The following is a 21,867-nucleotide window of genomic DNA, read 5'->3' as shown; positions in this document are numbered from 1 at the left end:
AACTCAATTAAAATTTGATACAAAAAAAAAATTATAAAATCGCTATTGTTTTAACAGCAGACAATGCATGAGGTCCTATCATAATTTGTTTTTTGTGGATATAAGTAGAATAAGGTGGATTAATTTATTTTTTTTTAAATAATATGTTCATTTTGTTTTTGTATTCTTTATATGTAGATAGAGCACCAACAATTTTTTTTAATAAAAGAAGCAAAAAGTAAGCAATGTTTTTTGTGTGTGTGTGTGTTTAATACACAAATGAGCCGCCCCCATGAGAATCATGATATCATGATATTCACTACCATTCAAACGTAGAACTATCCTTGATTTATACACTGAAAGACATAAAACTTGATAAAATGAAAAGACTATGGTTAGTTTTTTCTATATAAAAATTATTTTCTCGGAAATCATGCAACGAGGGCCGACAAAAGTAAAAACTTAAACCTGTAGATATTTTGAAGTTTCAAACTGATTGCAATATCAAAAATTTAAATTTCATAATTTCTGTATTAAAATTATTAACATTAAACTCATATAATATGACATGTCGGTCACTTCGGCCCTTACAGTTGGATCACCGACTGAGATCATATGATTGGTGTGATGTTCTCATTTGACAATCACATCTTTAATCTCAACAATTCCAAAATTAAACCGTCATCATTAATGTAAAAATAAGCGTTTTCTCTGTCGTTTAACCCCCGTGAAGCTGTGCACTGTGTTTCAACGCATGTGTTCTATTATTAGGTATACATATTAACTCTTTAATATTAAATTTAATTATACATTTTGTTGGCTTTTGCGATTAATAGAATTATTTCTATATCGTCTTGGTAAATTTCTATAGTTAGTATTTTTTGTGCTAATAAAATTAAAAGTTGTAATATATTCATGGAGATATTGTATCATTTCGTAAAGGATGTACCGGGTTTGTTAAATTATACTAACGCTAAATCTGTTATACATCGAGAATTTAAAAACACAGACTGTTGGTACTAACATTTAATCGTGTAGCTCGAATATTGCCCTAAGAAAAGAAGCTTATCTATTTTTCGGTTTGTCTACCGTTTATGTTAAAAGAAAGTCACTGATAACAAAGCAAATAAAGAAAAGTCACAAAAAAATGTTTATGCAACCCACATATCAATATTCCTGAATCTTGAATGTTTTCGACATTTTCCACATATTCGGATTTCAGTGACTCTGTGCATGTGAGGCAAATAAACATGGTTCATTGAAAAACGAAAAATGGATTTCTATTCATACTACCTGAAATACGGTTAAGTTTCCAAAAATTTATTTTCTAAAAGTGGTAGACCAAAATAATTGCTCCATTTTTTATTTTATGTTGGCTTACAGTTTACGTCTTAGTTTTAACAAATAAATTTTGAAGAAAAAATGGAAAGATTTCCTTCTCTAAACAAACTTAAAGCTAAAACAACAACTTATTTTGTTTTCAAATTATTACAACTTACATACAAGTCAAACAAATTCTATAAGTGTTAGCGACAAACAAAAGACAAGACAAAAAACAATTCAGCATAGTAGTACAAGTCCCTAACCTTAAAAATGGGTTGAGACTCTGATCTAAAACCCAATTTTATCAATTAGTATTAAAATATTTCCAAATAACATTTCTAGCCTACTCTGATGATTTGCATTTACATTTGCTTCGAAACAATTAAAACTTTTTCTTCAATCTCAGCACCATTAATATTAATACAATATTGAAAAATAGTGCTAATTTGCATATTGGTTAGTTAATTAACTAAAATTTAATATCGATTTGAAAAAGAACCCAGAATTTGATTTACATATGTTTAGATATCCTGATATCATTTATCAGTTTTGTTTCAGTTTTGCATCTTAGCTTTTGTCGGTAGTATAATTGCCATCAAGATCCAGTTGACATTACAATAACAACCAATTATTTTATGACGTGAACGTAAATAAAAATTTTTGGAGTAGACTAAGGTAGTAGAACCAATGATAACGTGATTCTTATGATAGATCACTGAAAAAAATATGTGTTCAATGCCTAATTTATTTCATATTTCATGGGCATACGTAAAAGTTATCACAGACAAAAAGGCAATCCCACCTACTTACAAATGCGTGGCCTTTTTAACGTTTCGTGATTTTCAGTGACAAAAATAGTGCAATTATATAACTTGTGAATGTGAAATAATAGCTAAAGAAAAAATAGTTAAAGTAATTAAAATTATTTTATTATAAGCAGTACATCATCAGACCAAAGCGATTGGACATTGAATGAAAGAAAAGTTTTTTTTTAAATTTTTTTTTATATTTAAACTACGAATTTTTTCAGTTAAGTAAGGATTAGTATGATGGCCCCATACGTGGTTTCGACAATCAAAGAAATATTTGATTGCCCCCTAAGCAATAAAAGATGACCCCCAAAATATTATAACTGAAAATAAATGACAAATTAATTTTTGTTTATATTGTTTATAAATGAATGTGATAGATCTCATCACGTGTGATATTTTTATATAAAAAAGGGTTCCATTTGACTTAAAGTAGTCCACAGACACTTTTTCGACACAATTTTCAAAAAAATTTTTAATTTAAAGATTATATTCTTAATAAAAATGAGAAAATGGACATAAGTATTAATAAAAAAGGCAGTCAAATGATAATTTTACATACTTTTTTTTATATTTAACGGCGCTCCTTGGGCAAATATGTTCCTAAGATAGTCCAATATTTCCTTTTTATTTAATTCAATTTTTTTTTTTCAGTTCTAGCACAACTTAAATAAGACAAGTTTATAAAATTTGTATTACCAGCGAATTTTCATGGCAATTTTTTCTAAAAATTTATTTTAGACTATTTATGGCTTTCAGAGATAAATGATATATCGTTCCAGTAGTTCGATATGTTTTTGATGGGTTTCTATCAATTGATGAGAGTGCCATGCAGATCATAGGCCCGACCCATTTTTCAGGCTAGAGACTGGTCTATACAGAGTATTTTACTGATTTAATTAGACTAATATTATAACATTTTACATTCAATTTATTTATTAAATTATATGTTTTTAATATAAACTTTTGTATTCTAAAGAATAATTTGAAACTTTGTAAGTGATTTACACATTTGTTTTTATCGAAATAACAAACACAATGCACTGGAGAAGAATATTACACTGATAACTGGTTTGAATGTTCTCTGCATAACGTCTGATCAAAAACTTCCAAAATACAGCATTGTCACATATGTACTAACGTTGTTAAGCAAAATATTTATGCTTAAAAGTGCTTCAAACTGTTTTTGGTATGAGGATGGCCATGTTTTTAAACAAAACGCTTTGTAAAACGCAAAATAATTTTCTGTGAGACAAAATCTTTCAACTAAACAGATTTCTTAACTTAAAAGTTTCCATAAATATTCTTTATATTACAACGTATAGTGAAACCAATGCACGTTAAAAACGCATGATATTTTTCCATTGGCATTAAAGTTTTGAAAGTCTCGTTTAATCGTTTAATCGTTTAAGTAGATCAAGTCTATTTCATATCGTCCATGTATGTCTTTTAAACTGCTTTTAAACTATGCATTTGAAGAAAAAATGCGTTGAATAAAAGGTGTTAAGCATTAAATTTCCTACCGATTTGTATATTTTTACTGTTCCCAATCTTTCGCAATTTCAGAAAAATTGATACTTAAACAATTTGATTTTTTAAAAACTTTATTCAAAAACTTCAAAAACTATACATTTAAGGGAAAAAACATTCCAGCCCAAAGTTGTAGAGCGAAAAATTTTCAATCGATTTGTATATTATTTTTTTCGGCTTATAATTTTAAAAACTAGAGGATGGAAAATAAACATAAATGTATGCCTTGTATAATATATTTTATTTTTCTTATTTCCTTTTATTTTTCTGCGCATATTATTTGTATTCTACTCGAAAAAAATTTGCATTGGTGGCATTGCTGTACCCTAAACTTTATTATACCATAGGAAATTTTATCTAACTTGATGGGACTATACTATATATATATACTACCTTGATACCCGCCCGCTTCACTGGGCTTAAAAGTAAAAACCACCGCTAAACAGCCTTCTCTCTTGATCTGACTTATCCCCCTTCCATAACACTTGAAGGGATTGTTTTACGCAGCTAAAAGATATACACAGTTTTCAATTTTTTTAATTGTAAAATAATCACAATTCATTAAGTATATCAGAAAAGATGGTCATGAATGTGACATTTACTGTTATAAATTTTTACAGAAATCTTTAAAATAGTTAAATCTATATTTTTATAATTAATAGCTCGTGTGTTATTCTGATGTATGAGCTATATTGCTGTACAGTTTCATCAAAAACCATTCGCTAGTTTTTGCGTGAAAGCGTAACAAACAAACAAACAAACATCCTTACTTTCATATTTATAATATATAGGAAATATGGATTTGCCAATATACAACTTCTGTGATTTAAGATATGTTCAACGTAATTCAATAACATCTTATCATGTTTTACTTTAAATTTTTCTTTATCCTCTTTTATTCCACTCTAACTTGTATCTTCCATTTTTATACCATGTATATATGAAATATACATAGTATATTAAGTTTAGTCCCAAGTTTATAACGCTTAAAAATAATGATGCTAGGAAAAAAATTTTGTCATAGGTGTTCATAAAATCACTTAATTAGTCCATTTCCGGTTATCCGTCCGTCCGCCCGTCTATGGACACGATAACTCAAAAACGAAAAAAGATATCGAGCTGAAATTTTTACAGCGTACTCAGGACGTAAAAATTGAGGTCAAGTTCGTAAATGAGCATCATAGGTCAATTGGGTCTTGGGTCCGTAGGACCCATCTTGTAAACCGTTAGAGATAGAACAAAAGTTTAAATATAAAAAATGTTCCTTATCAAAAATTAAACAACATTTGTTTGAAACATTTTTTCGTAAACATCACTGTTTACCCGTGAGGGCGCCAATTACGCGGAAATTTTATAATGTCTACTATACTTGATTATCAGTTATGTATGTGTCACATGTTTGTATGTGTAATGTGATAAAGAAATCAACACTGACTATGCATGGTATTTCAACAATTAACTCAGTCAATTGTTTGTTTTCACTTGTTTATTTTACTTGTTGTAATTTTTGAGTATAGCTAATGGCTTAAAAAATTTTATTTAATATCTGGTAAAATGCAATGATGAAGTTAATAGATATGAGCCAAGATTTTTGATAGAATATTTTGTTTCTAATCCAAGAGCTATAATTGCGATTTTTGTTTGGCAATGATAACTTTTATAAAATAAAAAGAAATAATGAATTAATAAATATCCGAGAGGTATACATTGTTACTAATACTTCAACGAGTTTCATACCGTTTATTAAAATAATTACCTCGACAAATATTTTACTCCGTACAAACATTTTATAAATTTCCTTATTTCAAGATAACATATAACGTATACACATATATTGCAAATTTTATGTTTATAGAAAGATTTATTTAATCCTCTGAATCGTATGGGTCTCCTATGTGTTCCTTCCCATTTTCCCAATGTTTTTATTATTATCAAAATAAAACCCATATTTAATCACAATTTGTGTAATAACGAGAGAAAAGTTTCCCTTGATAATTCACGCCATTTATATACAAGGATTGTAGGATTATGTAAAAAAGTGTTTCTTATTTAATATTTTGGGAATATTTATTTTTTAATGGAGACAAACTATGATAAAGGTGAGTAAATAATTAATTTTGAGTACCTACCGAGTAGTTTATAAACATTAATAAAGACAAATCTTCGATGTGTTTCATGACAGAAAGGCAGATAGCACGGTTTTCACTGTAGACAAACAGTGAGATTTCAAGATATCATCTTTAAAAAAATATTGACTTAGTTTCCAAATCAATTATGATTTAGTATATGTAAGTCGTCCAATTAACGTGATTTATATATCGTTTTATTACTTGAAGTTTGTCATATTCGAAAAAAAAGTGTTAAAAAATTTTACTAAAAATAGTGAAGAAAAAACAACGAAAGGTGCACTCCGTGATTATTTTAGTTCCGAATTCAAACATAGTAAAGAATTATTATTTTGTATGTAAATTTTATAATTTGGTTCATTTAGTAAGTAATATGCCGAAGAATGGCAAAGTTATAGACAACCAATATTCCTAGTGTATTGGTGAAAAACTTTGACATTTTGCTAAACAATTTACATCACATTATCGCGCGTAATAATAATTTTTAACTCTGTAAATCATAACCTGTACATCTTATATATAAAATTCTCGTGTCACGGTGTTTGTGGTTAAACTCCTCCGAAACGGCTTGACCAATTCCTATGAAATTTTGTATGCATATTGGGTAGGTCTGAGAATTGGACAACATCTTTTCATCACCCTAAATGTTAAGGGTAGTCCACCCCTAAATTTATTTTTAATTTCTAGATGAATCTTTATTTTTTTATGATACAGCATTAGAAAATACATAGAACCCTGAATTTTCAACCCTATACGATCAACCCCTATTTTTCAATCACAGTTTTTCTATTCTTAATAATTTCCTTCAATTATGATTTTTTTCTTAATTCAATTTGAGGGCGAGGCCTTGGCCGTCGATAACCGATCAACTATCAATATATCAGTTATCCCCGTTAGATGTCTACCGTTGTCACCTCTCATCCAGCAAACATCACGGAGTAGGGATGAGAACGAAGCTGGTCTCCTGTCTTACTCACTAGGTATGCCGTTTTCGGCCATTTTCTTTTGGTTCTATTTGTGTATCGATCGAAGTAGTGACTGTTATACGTATTATTTTAATTTTTCTGTGCATCTCTCATGTTAATTTTACTCTCATGTTAAATTTATTCGATTATAAGTACATCCCCGAACACTTATAGTAGATAGTTATTTTTATTGAACTAAAAAAAATGTTTCCTAGAAATAATATACATGGCAAAACAACGTTTGCCGGGTCAGCAAGTAATTTTATACAAATTTATTTTTTAATGTACTAGCTTATAAAAAATAGATTGATTGCGTGATTATTGAATGATGTTTGAGAGTGAAAATATTAGAGCAGAGAAATAATCTAAACAATTAAACTCATTTTTACAAATTTCACCATATTGCTACCACAAGTTTTTTTGATTTATTGATTACGATTTATGTTAAAACTGTACTAACGTGAAAAATGTACTAACGTGAATACATGAACAGACCCGAAAATTTCTTAAATTAATATTTACACCTTTCCTCGAGAGAAATTGTCACAGTATCTAAAGGACTTTATCTCTATATATTTAATATATTTAACTTAAGGACTTAAGGAAAAAAATAAAATTTTTGAGAAACAGTAGAAAAGTTGAAACAAACTGAAAAATTCATACTTCAAAAATAGATTAAATTATATGAAGATAGGAAAAGTTTCATTCACATATACCATTTGAAAAATAAAAGTCATTTATATTTTAAATGGAGCGTGAGCAAAATCCAAATACCGCAAGTTTTGACGGATTAAATAAAATGCTTTAGATTTGCTATATCGGTCATTTTATGATTGCTAAATTTCATGATATAGAAGTCTAAACTGTTTATGCAATTCCAAAACTTTTTTTTGCAATTTTAAAGAGAAAAATTTAGGCAAATAAACCAGTCTCAATACCTAAAAAAACCGGTATTATTACCGAGTGAAATGATTATCTTAATTTGCGTTAGTATATTTTCCGATTAAAATGTATTTTCCGACTTTATGACCATAAAAGCACGCTTTTTAAAAAGTAGCTTTTCAACATTTTTTTAATACTTTTCCCATAAACTTAAATGAAAGCCCTGTATACGCACAATAAGATTAACACATTTCCATATCCTGCTTTCTCTAAATACGGATACAACAATTTTTTTTTAGTATCAGCACTTAATAATTTTATAATTCATAAAAATTTATTTAATATATTAATTCAAAAATTATTTCTGAAAATTCAGTTGATGCGTTATATTCATTCATTACGCACGCGTTTCAAATTTTAGTACGCACGATTTTTTTATTGTAAGGTATAAATTACCACTAGGTACTTACTATATAATATATTCGACTTTTATCCTTAAACCGACGCGTGTAAGGAATAAAGTATATTTTCTTAGTTATACTCGCGTATAGAAAAACATTCTTATATTTTAAAAGGTTTTTTTTCTTTATATGATAATTTGGAAAATGTTAAATTGTTCACTCGGTTATATTTTTCTATTAAAATTAGACGGGGCTAATGTATACCCAGGCAATTTTAAATTACATTTTAAAATATTTTATTCTGATATCTAACTGAACTTTTTCTACAAAAATTAAAATTATAAAACAGTCTATATAAAATTAAAATTGAATATTTTATTCTTCCACTATTCACCTCCATATATAAACTACTACCACAAATGTAGAGTGGGCACTGAATTAGTCTCTTGTTTATTTTCTTAAGCTAAGTTTCTAGGAGTAATTGATTTATAATAATTTTTAAATTTAGTCTACTTTCAATCTTATAATAGGAGACTTTCGGTAGTGAAAAATAAATTTGGAAAAAAAGTTAAAGTTTATGTAAAAATATACTTAAATATTCTGATTTCGAGTCATAAAAGCACATTTTTCTTTTATAATATTAAAATTAAAAATCGTAATTTTTAAACTGTATATCACGTGACCTAAAACGCGGGCAAGTCTTGATGTGATGTCATATCGGTTTGAACCATAGACAACCAGTTAGTTCAGTGTAAACAGCTGGGTATAATATATCCATAGATAATAAATATTTGATACCGATATTACGTCACCAAATTGAATGCCCACGTTTTTGACAGTTTAAAATAGGTTTAAAATTTAATTTAAGTTTTTGGCAAGAAAGCGTGTGTATTTTTCCGAAATAAATTTTTGGTGGCTTGTTATTAGCAAAACCAACATTTTGAAGTACTTTTTCAAATCTAGTAGAATACTCTAATCTAGCCTAGTCCCCAAATAATGAGAGAGATGTTGTGTTTAACATATGTGTTATATGTTTGTGTGTTTGATCGAGTGTTTTTAGGTATGATTCACGAAAATGTTTTCAGTTTGGAGAGATATCCATGCAAGGATGAAACACTTTTTTCGTATTTTAAGTACATACATCTCTTTCAGTCCCTACATCTTCTTTTAATATCGAAAGGTAATATTTTTTGTGATTTTTAAGGACTTGCGTACTTAACCACAGTTGTATAAAACCTCTTTTGCGGCCTTTTTAAAAGCAAAACGTACGTTTAGTTTTTCGTGTAATAAAAATGTATATTTTTACGCAATAGATATTTTGGTTAATCTTATTATTTTGCATTGGGTATTTTTTTGAAACATAATTCTTATTTTTAATAATTTGTTTTATAGCACGTACTTTCAGCAATCCATAAATTAGTTTTTGATTAGTATTGCATAAACAAGTATTTAAAATTTACACAAATATATGCTGAAACACAACTTGTGATTTTAATTATAAAGCTGAACTTTCTAAAACTTGGTTCAAAGTGTACAAATTTTGAGAAGGTTTAAAATCCTAAATCCTATTTTATCGACTTTTAAAAATTTCAATAAGAAGAGGCATTCGTCTTATAGTCTGTACGGTTATTTACCGAAAAGTGATCGAATAAATAACAGTTAATATTGTGCTATAAACATCAAAATTTGAGTTTTCTTCTTGAAATTCTTCAAACCATGATATTTCTCTTCAGGTATATGGAAGTTGTGAAGTTCTTGGACCAGATTTTTTACAAATTCTAACCACATATAATGAATGGACTTACTGAAAAATACATAGATTTATATTGAAGTGTTCAAATTGTGTTAAATGAGTGTGTTTAACCTCAATAAAATGTTGTCAATTTCAAATTAAATTCGATAAATTATGCAGCACACCAAACAAAACCAGAAAAATTGTATACATAGAGCATATAAATTACATTCATTTTTGATGCTAGGAGATTTAAAGCGAGAAGGGTTCCAAAACCACTCATAAGACGGTGCTGGAAGGTTTTTTCCTGAAATAGCCTTACTATCATGGCATTGTGTGTAGGGAGACCATCTTGTTGAGATCATACAGATTCTAGATTTCAATTAAAGATAGCTCTAACAATTGTAAATATATTATTTTGTAACAAACTCAATTGTTTTTGAGAATCTAATGATCTGTCAATGAAGAATTTTCCATGGTACGATAAGGGTCCTCAACAAAAACCTCTTGGGTTTTTCCATTTTGCATTGATTCTTTGCAACTAGATATACAATCATATTTTTCAAAATATCCAATCATATGAGTACCTGTTCGAATGATCATTGATTGCCTATCTTTAAATATTGACACATTTCTGTGCCGAATATCCCCAAAAATACTATTTAATAATTTGCACTTTTTCTAGTATGGTATTATAACCTAATGATTAATGTTATTAATTATAATGTTGTATTATACGTATATCCCCACAAGCAAGATTTGGTACATTTGCTGTACATTTTTAATTAGTATGAATATTTATTAGTAGTAAATATATTTACATTGTGATGATTATGTCAAATAGTCTAATATCACAATTAGGATCGACCTTCATCCATCTGTCTACCGAATGAAAGTTATTTTTTATGAAATATAAAATGTTAACAAATATCCCTGCAATGGGTTTGCCTAAAAAAACGTGGTCAAAACTACTTTTAGTGAAAATATCAAGAGTAAAATTTTATGCAATTTTTCACTTCCATATCTAACTAATTTTGATTGTCTGATTCTTTTCGTTCACTATAATCGCATTTATACAGGTTGTGAATAGTAATTACCTTCATGTATAATTCATTGACTCACATATCTAAATGAAGATAATTTTATTGCAAATACGGTGATGATTGCCCACAAAATATCAGTCAAAAAATAAAGTTTACAAGTTTTCCAAGTTTGATATTTTTATTAAAAGTTGTCTTGACCATATTTTTTTGGCAACCCACTACAGAGATATTTGAAAACATTTTACATTTCATAAGAAATAACTTTCATTCGGTAAACAGATGTGTGAAGGTCGACAATTCGGATCTTGTACTAAGATAATCAAAATTTTCCTAAATATCAATTAATATTTGAAACAAATATCAATTATATACACACAGATAAGTCTATCTTCATGTAGAAATAATATTTCTACATAGTTTCTACATTGTATAAAAGAAATGGGCTACCCACGCCTGTATCTGTTTATGCGCTCCTGTTAACTCCTTCTAAACCATAGAACAGTTTTTTAAACTGCTTTCACTATCATATAGATAATTTTTAATGGAAAGTTTTTGTGTATAGTAAAAACATCCCAATAAAAATTTTGTAAATTGTGTTAATCATAAATTCTATAGTTCTGTATTTACATATCTGTAGGTAAGTACTAATTTTTTTATTGATTTTGTGCCGCGAATGCCGTGTGTCTACTTGAGGGTAAACCGATTGCAAACTTAGTTGTACCTACTTGGGGATGCAAAAATTCTCGAGCAAAGCCGCTAGTAATTGACAAATATTAATTCAAAAGCCTACCTTGACTTAGAAAAAGTATTAAGGAGAACATTTTATCTATTTGACGTTATTTTATCCATTTAATGTAAAAGCACTAATTTCAATTCGATGACTTATTCTATAAGATAGTGTGACTTTTTAATCATGATCATTTTACTGAATCTAAGACTATGATCAAGGCTGGCCGAATTACCTTGGGTGGAAGATTTATACTAAACTCCCATTAATTGAGTTATTGGTCCACGCCAATGATTTCAAAGCTTTTTGAGATCATCGGAATATGATTGTCAAAAACAAAACAAAACATCACCAGAAATGGCACATACATAAACCAGAACATTTACAAAATATGCTATCCTGGCTTGTTTGCTAACTGTTAGTTTAACTATATTTCTGGTTTACGGGCACTAAATAATTTCTGTCCTAAATAAAACACTGCCCTCAAGCCAGCCAAATGATAACAAACCTATTTTCACTAGAACAAGCATTTCGATTCGATCAATGAAACATAAACATGTATACATAACCAGCAATAATTGTAACATGCTGTTTGAAACAAATCACAAACATTTTTTTAATACATATGTTTGGGAAAGTTTTTAAATTTAAAACAGAACAAAAAACAACTTTTGAATTATTTTTACCACAAAGCTTTTATTTATAAAAGATTATCTTGCAATTACCACAGTTGACAACTTGGATTTGTGTTGTAATTTTTGAACGAACTAGGATTCAAATCAATATTAAATATAAACGCGGATATTGTGCATATTACAAAACATAAGATCATGTACATATATAAAGTTACTGTGCAATATATTTATGTCTGATTTGATATCTTCATAGGTCATGAACCTTTGACATTAATTTATTGGTATAATAGTGTTTACTCTTATTATATGGGGTGTTCAAACAACATATGGTTCAATAAATAAACGAATACTCGCAAATGTAGCCCTAGTTAAACACTTGCCTACTTTAAGTACAAGCAATAATAAAACTACAGAAATTGCTAATATTAAATCCTTTTTCAAGTCATTTTAGCAATATAGATTCTAATTATTTGAAAGATTAACCATTTCTAGCACTGCGTCAGATATTCTGATAATTAAAATACACATTTTCAAAATAATGAAGTGCGGCTCTTATTTTAATATGATCTAGTTTTATAATTAAAAAATGTAATTTTAATTGGCCAGATACAAAATTCTATTGCTTTACCAGCGGATATCCAGCGTCAGTTTCAATATCACTTCATAAGTTCAATAAGGAATGAAATATCCGAGATTCATACACATTAACAGAAAATTTTTGGCTCTGGTACCAATAACAATTCAAATGATTATAAACACATAGATACACAAACATATGAAAAGTATTTGAACAATTTATTTTGTTAGTTGTTATCTTCTCGTGTATGTGTTTAGTAAAAAATGTTTAGTAAAGTGATATCTTGAATTTTCTCCACTCAAGCTGCTCTCATTATAATATCTGAGTATTTAAATCAGGGCGTATCAACGCATAAAAGAATTTACAAAGTGAACTTCCCACAGCCATTCTTGTCGACAAAATCCAATATACTATCCAGAGTCCAATACTATCCATAAAACCCAACCCTTAAGAATACTAATTTTAAAACAAACCAGATACAATCGACGGATTTCAATAAAACCAATCATAAAAAACCAAAGAATAACTGGAGAAAATATAAAAGGGATAATTGTTGTTCATGACAACATTTAAATTCAAAACCTTGTTTGTTTTATTACACCATTATTTTGCTTCAGGAAATACGTTATTGGATGTTTTTGTTTCAAATAATTTATCAATTGTATTTATTGTACAATCATTTCTCATTTCTCAGAAAATTGGCAAAGGGAAAATAAAAATTATATTTATTAATAGACTGAAAAAAATTCTTAATATCAACCGATATGAAGTTGTCTCATCCTCAACGCGAGATCAAATATGGCGAATGGGGTGATAAATGTGATACTACTCCCGTACGAGGTTGAGTGACAGAAACGCATTGACAGAAACAAGTTGACACAAACGCCTGAGTTGTTTTTAAAAAACTAATACAGAATGTTCGATTTACATCTAGGCATATAAATATCACGAGTATAACAAAGTACATGCAATAAGCAATGCATCAAAGTAAGAGGTATTATAGGTGTTATATGAAATTGCCAAAGTGGCTTGTATCGTGGCTTATCTGTTGTAGTTCATCTATGCAACTAAGAAACTCCTACTCTCCAAGCGTCTTACAACTATCTCAACGCATATCGAAGCTTCAACACATGTATATAATACTTCTCACTTACAATTAGAAGCATTGCTGAATGCATGTATTCTGTCATACTCGTGATATTTATATGCCTAGATGTACATCGAACATTCTGTATACTGTCAAACAAAGTTCCAATATTGTTGTTTTGAAATGCAACAAAGTTTTAAACAATCTTTTTTTAATTGGTTCTACCACTTATGGATATTATAACAAAATACTGATGTGAATGTCACAACCACAAGAGCAGCTATAAGGTTTATTTAAAAAAAATAGATTACTTCGAGCTGGATTTGAGGCAGTGACATATGAGTTGATTTTATTGTTTTAAGTACACAAACATGCTATACATTATAAGAATGATCAATAAGTTTATTTCAAACTCACTGTAAGTTAGTAACAACTATCTTCATGTAGTTGTCACTATCACATATGGACTAGACATAACAGCTATGTGTTCGTTATAATCAAATCCATTATTTATAGCAAACTCAAAAAAATTTTCTTTTGAATCATCGATTCTCTTCATTTAAACGATTATATATTCCAATTAAGTAAAGTTTAAACTTTAGGTACTCTGTGGTTTGGAACAAGTTTATGATACTATCATTGTTTGCAGTTTATTCTTTAAAATGAAATAATTTTATGACAGTAATTTTATTAGTATTTTTAAAATTAAGAATCACGTTAATTGAACTAAAGGTGATTCCCAAGAAAATATTTTTAAAAGAATATTTTCTAATTTTGATAAGGATAGAGCAGAAAATTCATTTACATGAAATCAATTTCATTTTCAAATATACGATGTAATTGCATCTCCATATCGAACTGTTAATAAAAAAAAACACTGTAGAGAGGCATATGAGTTTTTGACTGTCAAATGCGAAAATTTTGATGTTCAGGTAAATCAATTATTTCATGAAAACATCGATAGAGCTTATTTTTTGTCAAATATCAGAATGCATTCTATTAATCATGTCTACATCCACAAAATTAACTATTTGTCTTGTTATGAACTGTATTTTTTACGAGTCAATATCATTTTTATTAACGTGGAAAGTCTTCCAATTATATAAATCATTTTTTAATTAAATGCCATGATCCAATGTCTAAAATTAAAACGAAATCATGTTGATATCTCATACCGTTTTGCTTTTGTTCCAAATTAAATGTGTAAAAAGTTAATTTTATCATCCTCTATCTAAATATGAAAAGCTATTCAACAAAACAAAAAATATATTGTTTAAGAAATTACGCTATAACTTGACGAAAAAAAACGAAAAGACAGAATAAAATTTTTCGATATCTGGCGTAATTTTCAAAATATTGAAAATTTATTTTTAGCTATCCAGTTTTCGATATTGCAATGTCGAAAAATGTTTTTCTTGTTTTGGTTCTATATTCATGAAGTTATAATAAAATTCATCATTAAAGTTGAAAATAAGATAAAAATAATTTCAACCCTTAATCTACCTTGCTCGCACATCCCTTAAATAGATGGAGATACTTGGTTTTTTTTTTCTTTTCTATGTCTGCTAATCTGTTGAGTTTCTTTAATAAATTTTTTTAAATTTTATTTCATTCGTTCCAAGTGGAAATTATCAAAATCTAATATCTCAAACAGTGTATTTTATAATCGATTCTTACATTTTTTTCTTAAAAATTTGTGTGCATACCTTAGCTGAAATTTTAACCACATATTCTTTGAATGAGAGTCTACCTATAAAAAATTTTTGAGCCTTTAAGTCAAACATTGTTTTCATTGATGTTCATTCATCCTTAAATTAATTTTATATAATGAATAAATAAAAAACTTCTTTTTTTTAAGCTTTCCCATAAAAATTAATGTTAATTTACGATAACTTAGTTTCTGAAAACTTGTATTCCTATCTAATTTTCAAACCACAGATGAACCATTTTTGAACTCCTAACACTCTAAATAACGAACGAAAGTAGACATATTTGTTTAGAAAATGGTAGGTATTTTTCTTAAAATATCCTTAAACTCGAATCAATTTTAAAAGCCACAACATAATAAAATATCAAAATTTATTACCAATTTTTTTATATATATAAATTTATTGAGATTGAATTCAAATCAAATAAACGGAAAACGTAATTTCCATTTCAATTTGCATAAAGTACTATAAAACACCTTATATATTACGATCAAGAGCTAAAAAAAAAGGATAGATATAATATATAACACTTTATATAGAAGTAAGAAGAAATATGAGATCTGATGGTGTATATAAGAGTCTAGACATGTGTAAATTGTTTATTAGGTAGCATATGAAGTGAACTATTTATGATTGTATGGTATAGGTACACGGATATCAATATTATGTTGTTGTTTTATGTACAAAACCATTAATATCAAAATAATTTGTCAATAAATGGTACATCGTTATATCTTTATAGGGTTGATATATCTATTCGATCTCTTTGAATTATTTCTTATCATATGAACTTGAATAATTTCTCAATAAATAGATACTTCAGCTAGCAAAAAGTTAGCAATTGAGAAATCGAGTGACATTATACAGTGCAACCTCGATATAACGAATCTGAAGGGAACCAGTAAATATTCGTTATATCAAGTAATTCGTTGAACTGAGGTTTGTAATATTGAGGTTAAATTGGTCTAAAATTCGTTATAAAGAGGAAAAAAGTGTCGGAACCTCTCGCGACATGAATTACTACTATGGAGCATACTAACTGTCATATATTGGTGGGACTTTATACGTTATATAAAGGTTTTGAATTGACGAATTTCGTTATTTAGAGGTATTTAAATTTTTATCTTGTCTAAAATTCGTTATAAAGAGGCTGTTCGCAAAAAATATTCGTAATGTAGAGGTATATTTTATATTGACTCTTATGGACAATTCAAGGGGATTGCGAAAAATTTGTTAAATCGAGGAATTCGTTATATTGAGGTTCGTTATATTAAGGTTGCACTGTACTTGTTTTGGTCAGATTCGTTTTTTTAAGATTACTGACGTGTTCTGTTCAAACCATAAAAATTTCACTATGACAGAACTAAAATTGAGAGACAGAAATCTGAACGCGCGTATCTTTCTACCATAGAATGATTGAATTCATCAACTCAAACAGACAATGTTTTTCAGTTTGTTTAAAACTAAGAAACATTTGTGTATAAGGATTTGGATTACAATAAATTAGCAAAAAACCCAAGTCGTTTGGCTTAGAAATTAGAGAAAAATATTTTTTTGAAACACATTTATTGTTTTGTTTATTATTGATATTTATTTATTGCTATGTTTATAATGTTTTTTATCGTTGATGTCAAAATAGACTTATGCGTACTTACGGACACCATAAACGTGAACCACGTGAAACATCTTTGAGGAGTCTTTGAAAGATATCCTGTACATGACAGCATGAACTCATTGATAGTTGTAATAAATAAAAATTTCCTTTCTTTCCCATTTCTAATGCTTCATGAAGCCATTACATAAGTATGTTATCTCGAGCAAAATAACAAACCGCAATTTTAACTTTTCGTTGCAGTTGTATAGTATTTATTTACACTCCCATCATTTTTATTCAATTCTAGAAACTTTTTCAACAAAAATGTTAGCATAGAAAGCTTTTGATTAGTCTCGTTATGTAGGATGATTTTTAAAAAATTTCCCTTTTAATATTCTGGAACTGAATGAAAAAAAAAAAGCATAAACACGCTACTGATATTTTTTAGGCGGAATAAAAATTCAACATTTAAATTTTTATACGAGGACGTCTTCGAAGTCAAACAGTGGTTAAAAAATTACACCACTAAGTTTTTAACCAGCAAATAAAATTATGTGAGACTAAAAGTGACTGAAACTTCGTGAGAAGTCAACATTCCAGCATTATATTCTAACTAACATATACAAGAGCGAAAGGAGTTAAAGCGATTTTGAAAAAGTTGTTTACCATGTTAAAATACATAAAAATAATTATTTGTACTCTTGAGGGAGTTATCGAATGTTAACTGGTCGGGTTTAACAACGTTTTTTTTTTATTCAGAGTTAAAGTACTTAAAGAACAACTATGAAAGGAGGTCCAGCAATGTTTGGCACTACTTTTTATACCGTGTATATATGTAATATATATCAAGGTATACTAAGTTTAGTTCCAAGTTTATAACGTTTAAAAATTTTGATGCTATAAGTGTTCATAAAATCAATTATTTAATTTTCCGTCCGTCCGTCCGCCTGAAAACACGATAACTCGAAAACGAAAAAAGATATCAAGCTGAAATTCAATGCGTGCTTAGATCTTTAAGTACTTCTTATAAGCCGTTAGAGATAGAACAAAAGTTTAAGGGTCAAAAATGTTCCTTATATAAAAATAAACAACTTTTGTTTGAAATATTTTTCCGTTAACATAACTGTTTTCCCCGTGAGGGCGCAAATAAGCTTAGAAACATTATCAGGGCGTTCTGTTATTAACTGCAGATCGTGGGCCTACAGAATAAGCTCATAAAGACGAAGGAAAATGTCATTTACCAATTTTGGATCTGAGCCCTAATTTGTTCGCTACAGGTATGACAAAAATTGATAAATTAGTAATTTTACTGGCTATCATTCGATAACCAGTAGCCAATGATAATCAGTAGATATTAATAAATGTCATTGGATAATATTCAACTAAAGAAGGGGTATGAACTGATTTCAATTGGATTATATTATTTTGAAAAAAACATTTAAAAAAAACTATTATATTATTTCCTTGGTTTGTTCAATTCCCACTTTTTTTTATTATTATATTTTTGCAAGAAAACATTACATTATTAGTAAAAAAACAGCGTAAATAGCGTTTTAATTTAGCGTAAATAAACAAAAAACGCCTTCTTTGTGATGTTTTGTTTTTTTACTAAGAATCTAATGTTTTCTTGCAAAAATATAATAATAAAAAAAGTGGGAATTAAACAAACCAATGAAATAATATAATAGTTTTTTTTAAATGTTTTTTTCAAAATAATATAATCCAATTGAAATCAGTTCATACCCCTTCTTTAGTTGAATATTATCAAATGACATTTATTAATATCTACTGATTATTATTGGCTACTGGTTATCGAATGATTGCCAGTGAATTTACTAATTTATCAATTTTTGTCATACCTGTAGCGCCCAAATTAGGGCTCAGATCCAAAATTGGTAAATGACTTTTTCCTTCGTCTTTATGAGCTTATTCTGTAGGCCCACGATCTGCAGTTAATAACAGAACACCCTGTATAGTATGTATATGCAGGTACCTATATAACCAACAGGTCCCACTGTTTTCCCCGTGAGGGCGCAAACTAGCTTAGAAACATTATATAGTATGTATATACAGGTACCTATATAACCAACAGGTCCCTACATGTGTGTGTGTCTGTTTATCGTTCTTTAATTACATGACGTAAAAAACAAAAGAATGCGTAATCAACGCCGTCTATACATGGTATTTCAACAATTTACTCAGTCAATTGTTTGTTTTCACTTGTTATCTTGAAAATTGCAAACTTATAAGAAACACAGTACAAAGAAATAATATTTTAGATACCTACATTCTAATATAGTGAGATAGATGTATAGTGTATTTTATACATAATTATCGTTTGTTTGAATTTGCAAAGTGACGGTGTTGTATAGAACAGAACGTACGTCGACCGTAGTATATGTAGTTTAGGTACGGCGAACCGGCGTCGACTCAGAGCATCCCGGGCGTCTAACAACAACAACAGCCTCCCTCACGTCGTCGACAGTCGTCCGCCAGAGTCGACGATGAGCAAAATAGTAAATTTGAAACCAAACATACATGATATAATGTATAACGAACAGTACGCGCACACGTTTCATATTTTCTCTCCTATATACAAAACGCATTTCTAACTATACACATTTCGAACTATACTTCATAATATCATTTAAACGGCGTCTATCGTGGATATAATCTCTCTCTTCATTCTATCGCTACTACTACTACGACTCGTGTTTGAATTTTCTCTCGATTAAAAAAACAATCGTGTAGTGAACAAAAAAATCGTGTTCGGAATTTATAATGTGAGAAACTTTACACTTGTAGTGCTTTTTATTTTCTAATTCTTGTGAAAAATATTTTTTATAAAAAAAAATTTCGCCGAAAAAAAGCTAAATGTAATAAGGCTGCAAAAAAACATTTAAGGCTTTGAATGTTATTAATAATTAAGGCTTTTTATTAAATGTGATGATTGTTGTTAACGAATTTTTCGATGTTTATTAAATGTTTATACATGTTTTTAGTAGTATTTAAGAGCCTAATTGTCTAAAATAAACAACAAAATTTTATGTTCCTTGGTGTTAAACGATTATTTTTTTCTAAAATTAATCGACAATAAAACGACTGAAAAAATTTAAAAAAATTCAAACAATTACAAGCCTGCCAATTAAACAAACCCTGGCATAGAGTTGAGCTTAACCAAAAAAAAAAATTTTTTGAACCCGTCCAAACAAAAAATTTAAAACAGAAAACCTTATTTTTACATAAAATTAAAGTAAATGTTGAAATATATTGAAAAATTAAAAATGGTGAATGAAACAAAGAACTTAAAATTAAAACAACAACAATATTCGAGTGCAATGGTAAACAATGGACAAAATCAAGGACCAGCATCTTGTCCACCAAATAATACCGCAACAACCACAACAACAACAACTACAGCATCATCCTCAACACCTTCATCGACAACACCACCCACACCAACACCATCAAATCAAGAGCAACAACAACAAGAACAATTACAACAAAGTCAACAGCATCCATCATCGGTATTAACATCTTCGTCAGCACGTAATTCATTACAGACAGCACCTTTATCGGGGATATTATTACATAGGCCGTCACCTATTAAAAAAGTTACAATTATTAGTGCCAAATCTGAGGTAAACATTTTTATTTTCTATGTTAAGTTTAAGAAATTCCCATTCTGACGATGTATAAACAATTTAATAATGCCGTTTTTCGGATTGAAAAGCTATCAATTTTAAATAGTTTTAAATCATATTAAAAGATCATTGACATTCATCATTGACAATAGTACTGGTTTAGTTTTTAAAACTTTGCAAATTAGGCTGTGATTTAGGCGCCAAACAACTTTTCGTTGGTTGTCGGTGGAGGATATCCATGGCTGCACTACAGATTATCTTTTACGTAGCTTTATGTACAAAAGTTAGTTTCCAAAGGTGCTTACGTGCTTACGTCTAAAGTGATGTCAAGAGTTAATATAAAATTTGAAGTTTTTTGGTGGGAAACTTTTTTAATTTTAACAAAAAATGTGTCTTCATATTTGGAAAACAAAAGTTTTTGAGTAAAACATTGTATTTTTTGATGGAAATTCGTAAAAAATGAACTGTTTACCTATATGTACCTATTTTTGGTTTACTTTAAATTTTAAAATTGGCCATAACAAATTTCCCCACTCTGATAATTAAAATTTGTTATTTCTTTATAAAAATTGTTCATACCAATTTTGTCAAAATTTTAGACCCAAGCACTATTAAAAATTGACGCACAATTACGGGAAAATTATATTGCAAACATGAACATTCATCCACAATAAAAAGTGGCTTGAAGTTTAGTTAGAGTCCTAATTGTTTTGCCAGTAAGTAGGATTTCTTTTCTTGTTATACACGATTTTATTTTTGCACACACCTTAGCTGAACTTGCGATGTCTCTGTGCCTATATAATTCATATTTTTCTTCTGTAATATGGAATATGCTACCAATTGCACAATTATACAGTCTATTTCTGAGGCTATACCTTATTTCATTTTTTTTCTACAAACTTTTTTTTTCGAATTAGCGAAAGTGACCACTTCATTCAAAATAAAATTTCCAATTTTTTGAAACACTAACAAAATAGTAACTGTTTCAAAACAAAAACTATATCACATAATATCATATACACACACTTTCTTTTTCGGTTATCTACGCAAATGATCCACGCAATTGAAAGCCCAGTAATTAATAAAAAAATTTAAAATATATGC

At 28.6% G+C, this 21,867-nt stretch overlaps 1 protein-coding gene across 1 annotated transcript in view; it reads left to right on the top strand.

Moving 5' to 3' along the window:
- Nucleotides 1-20,403: 20,403 nt before the first annotated feature.
- The window catches only part of LOC123297066 (exocyst complex component 5-like), a 114,095-nt gene continuing 112,631 nt past the window's right edge, over nt 20,404-21,867 (top strand). The window contains exon 1 of the mRNA XM_044878798.1: nt 20,404-20,760. Within this exon, the coding sequence (XP_044734733.1) occupies nt 20,404-20,760 (357 nt within the window). The remainder of the gene's footprint in view (nt 20,761-21,867) is intronic.

Source organism: Chrysoperla carnea, chromosome 1 (assembly GCF_905475395.1).
Source record: "Chrysoperla carnea chromosome 1, inChrCarn1.1, whole genome shotgun sequence".
Classification (NCBI taxonomy): domain Eukaryota; kingdom Metazoa; phylum Arthropoda; class Insecta; order Neuroptera; family Chrysopidae; genus Chrysoperla; species Chrysoperla carnea.
Note: the sequence above shows the minus strand (reverse complement) of the source record. Positions and strands in the feature narration are given on the sequence as shown.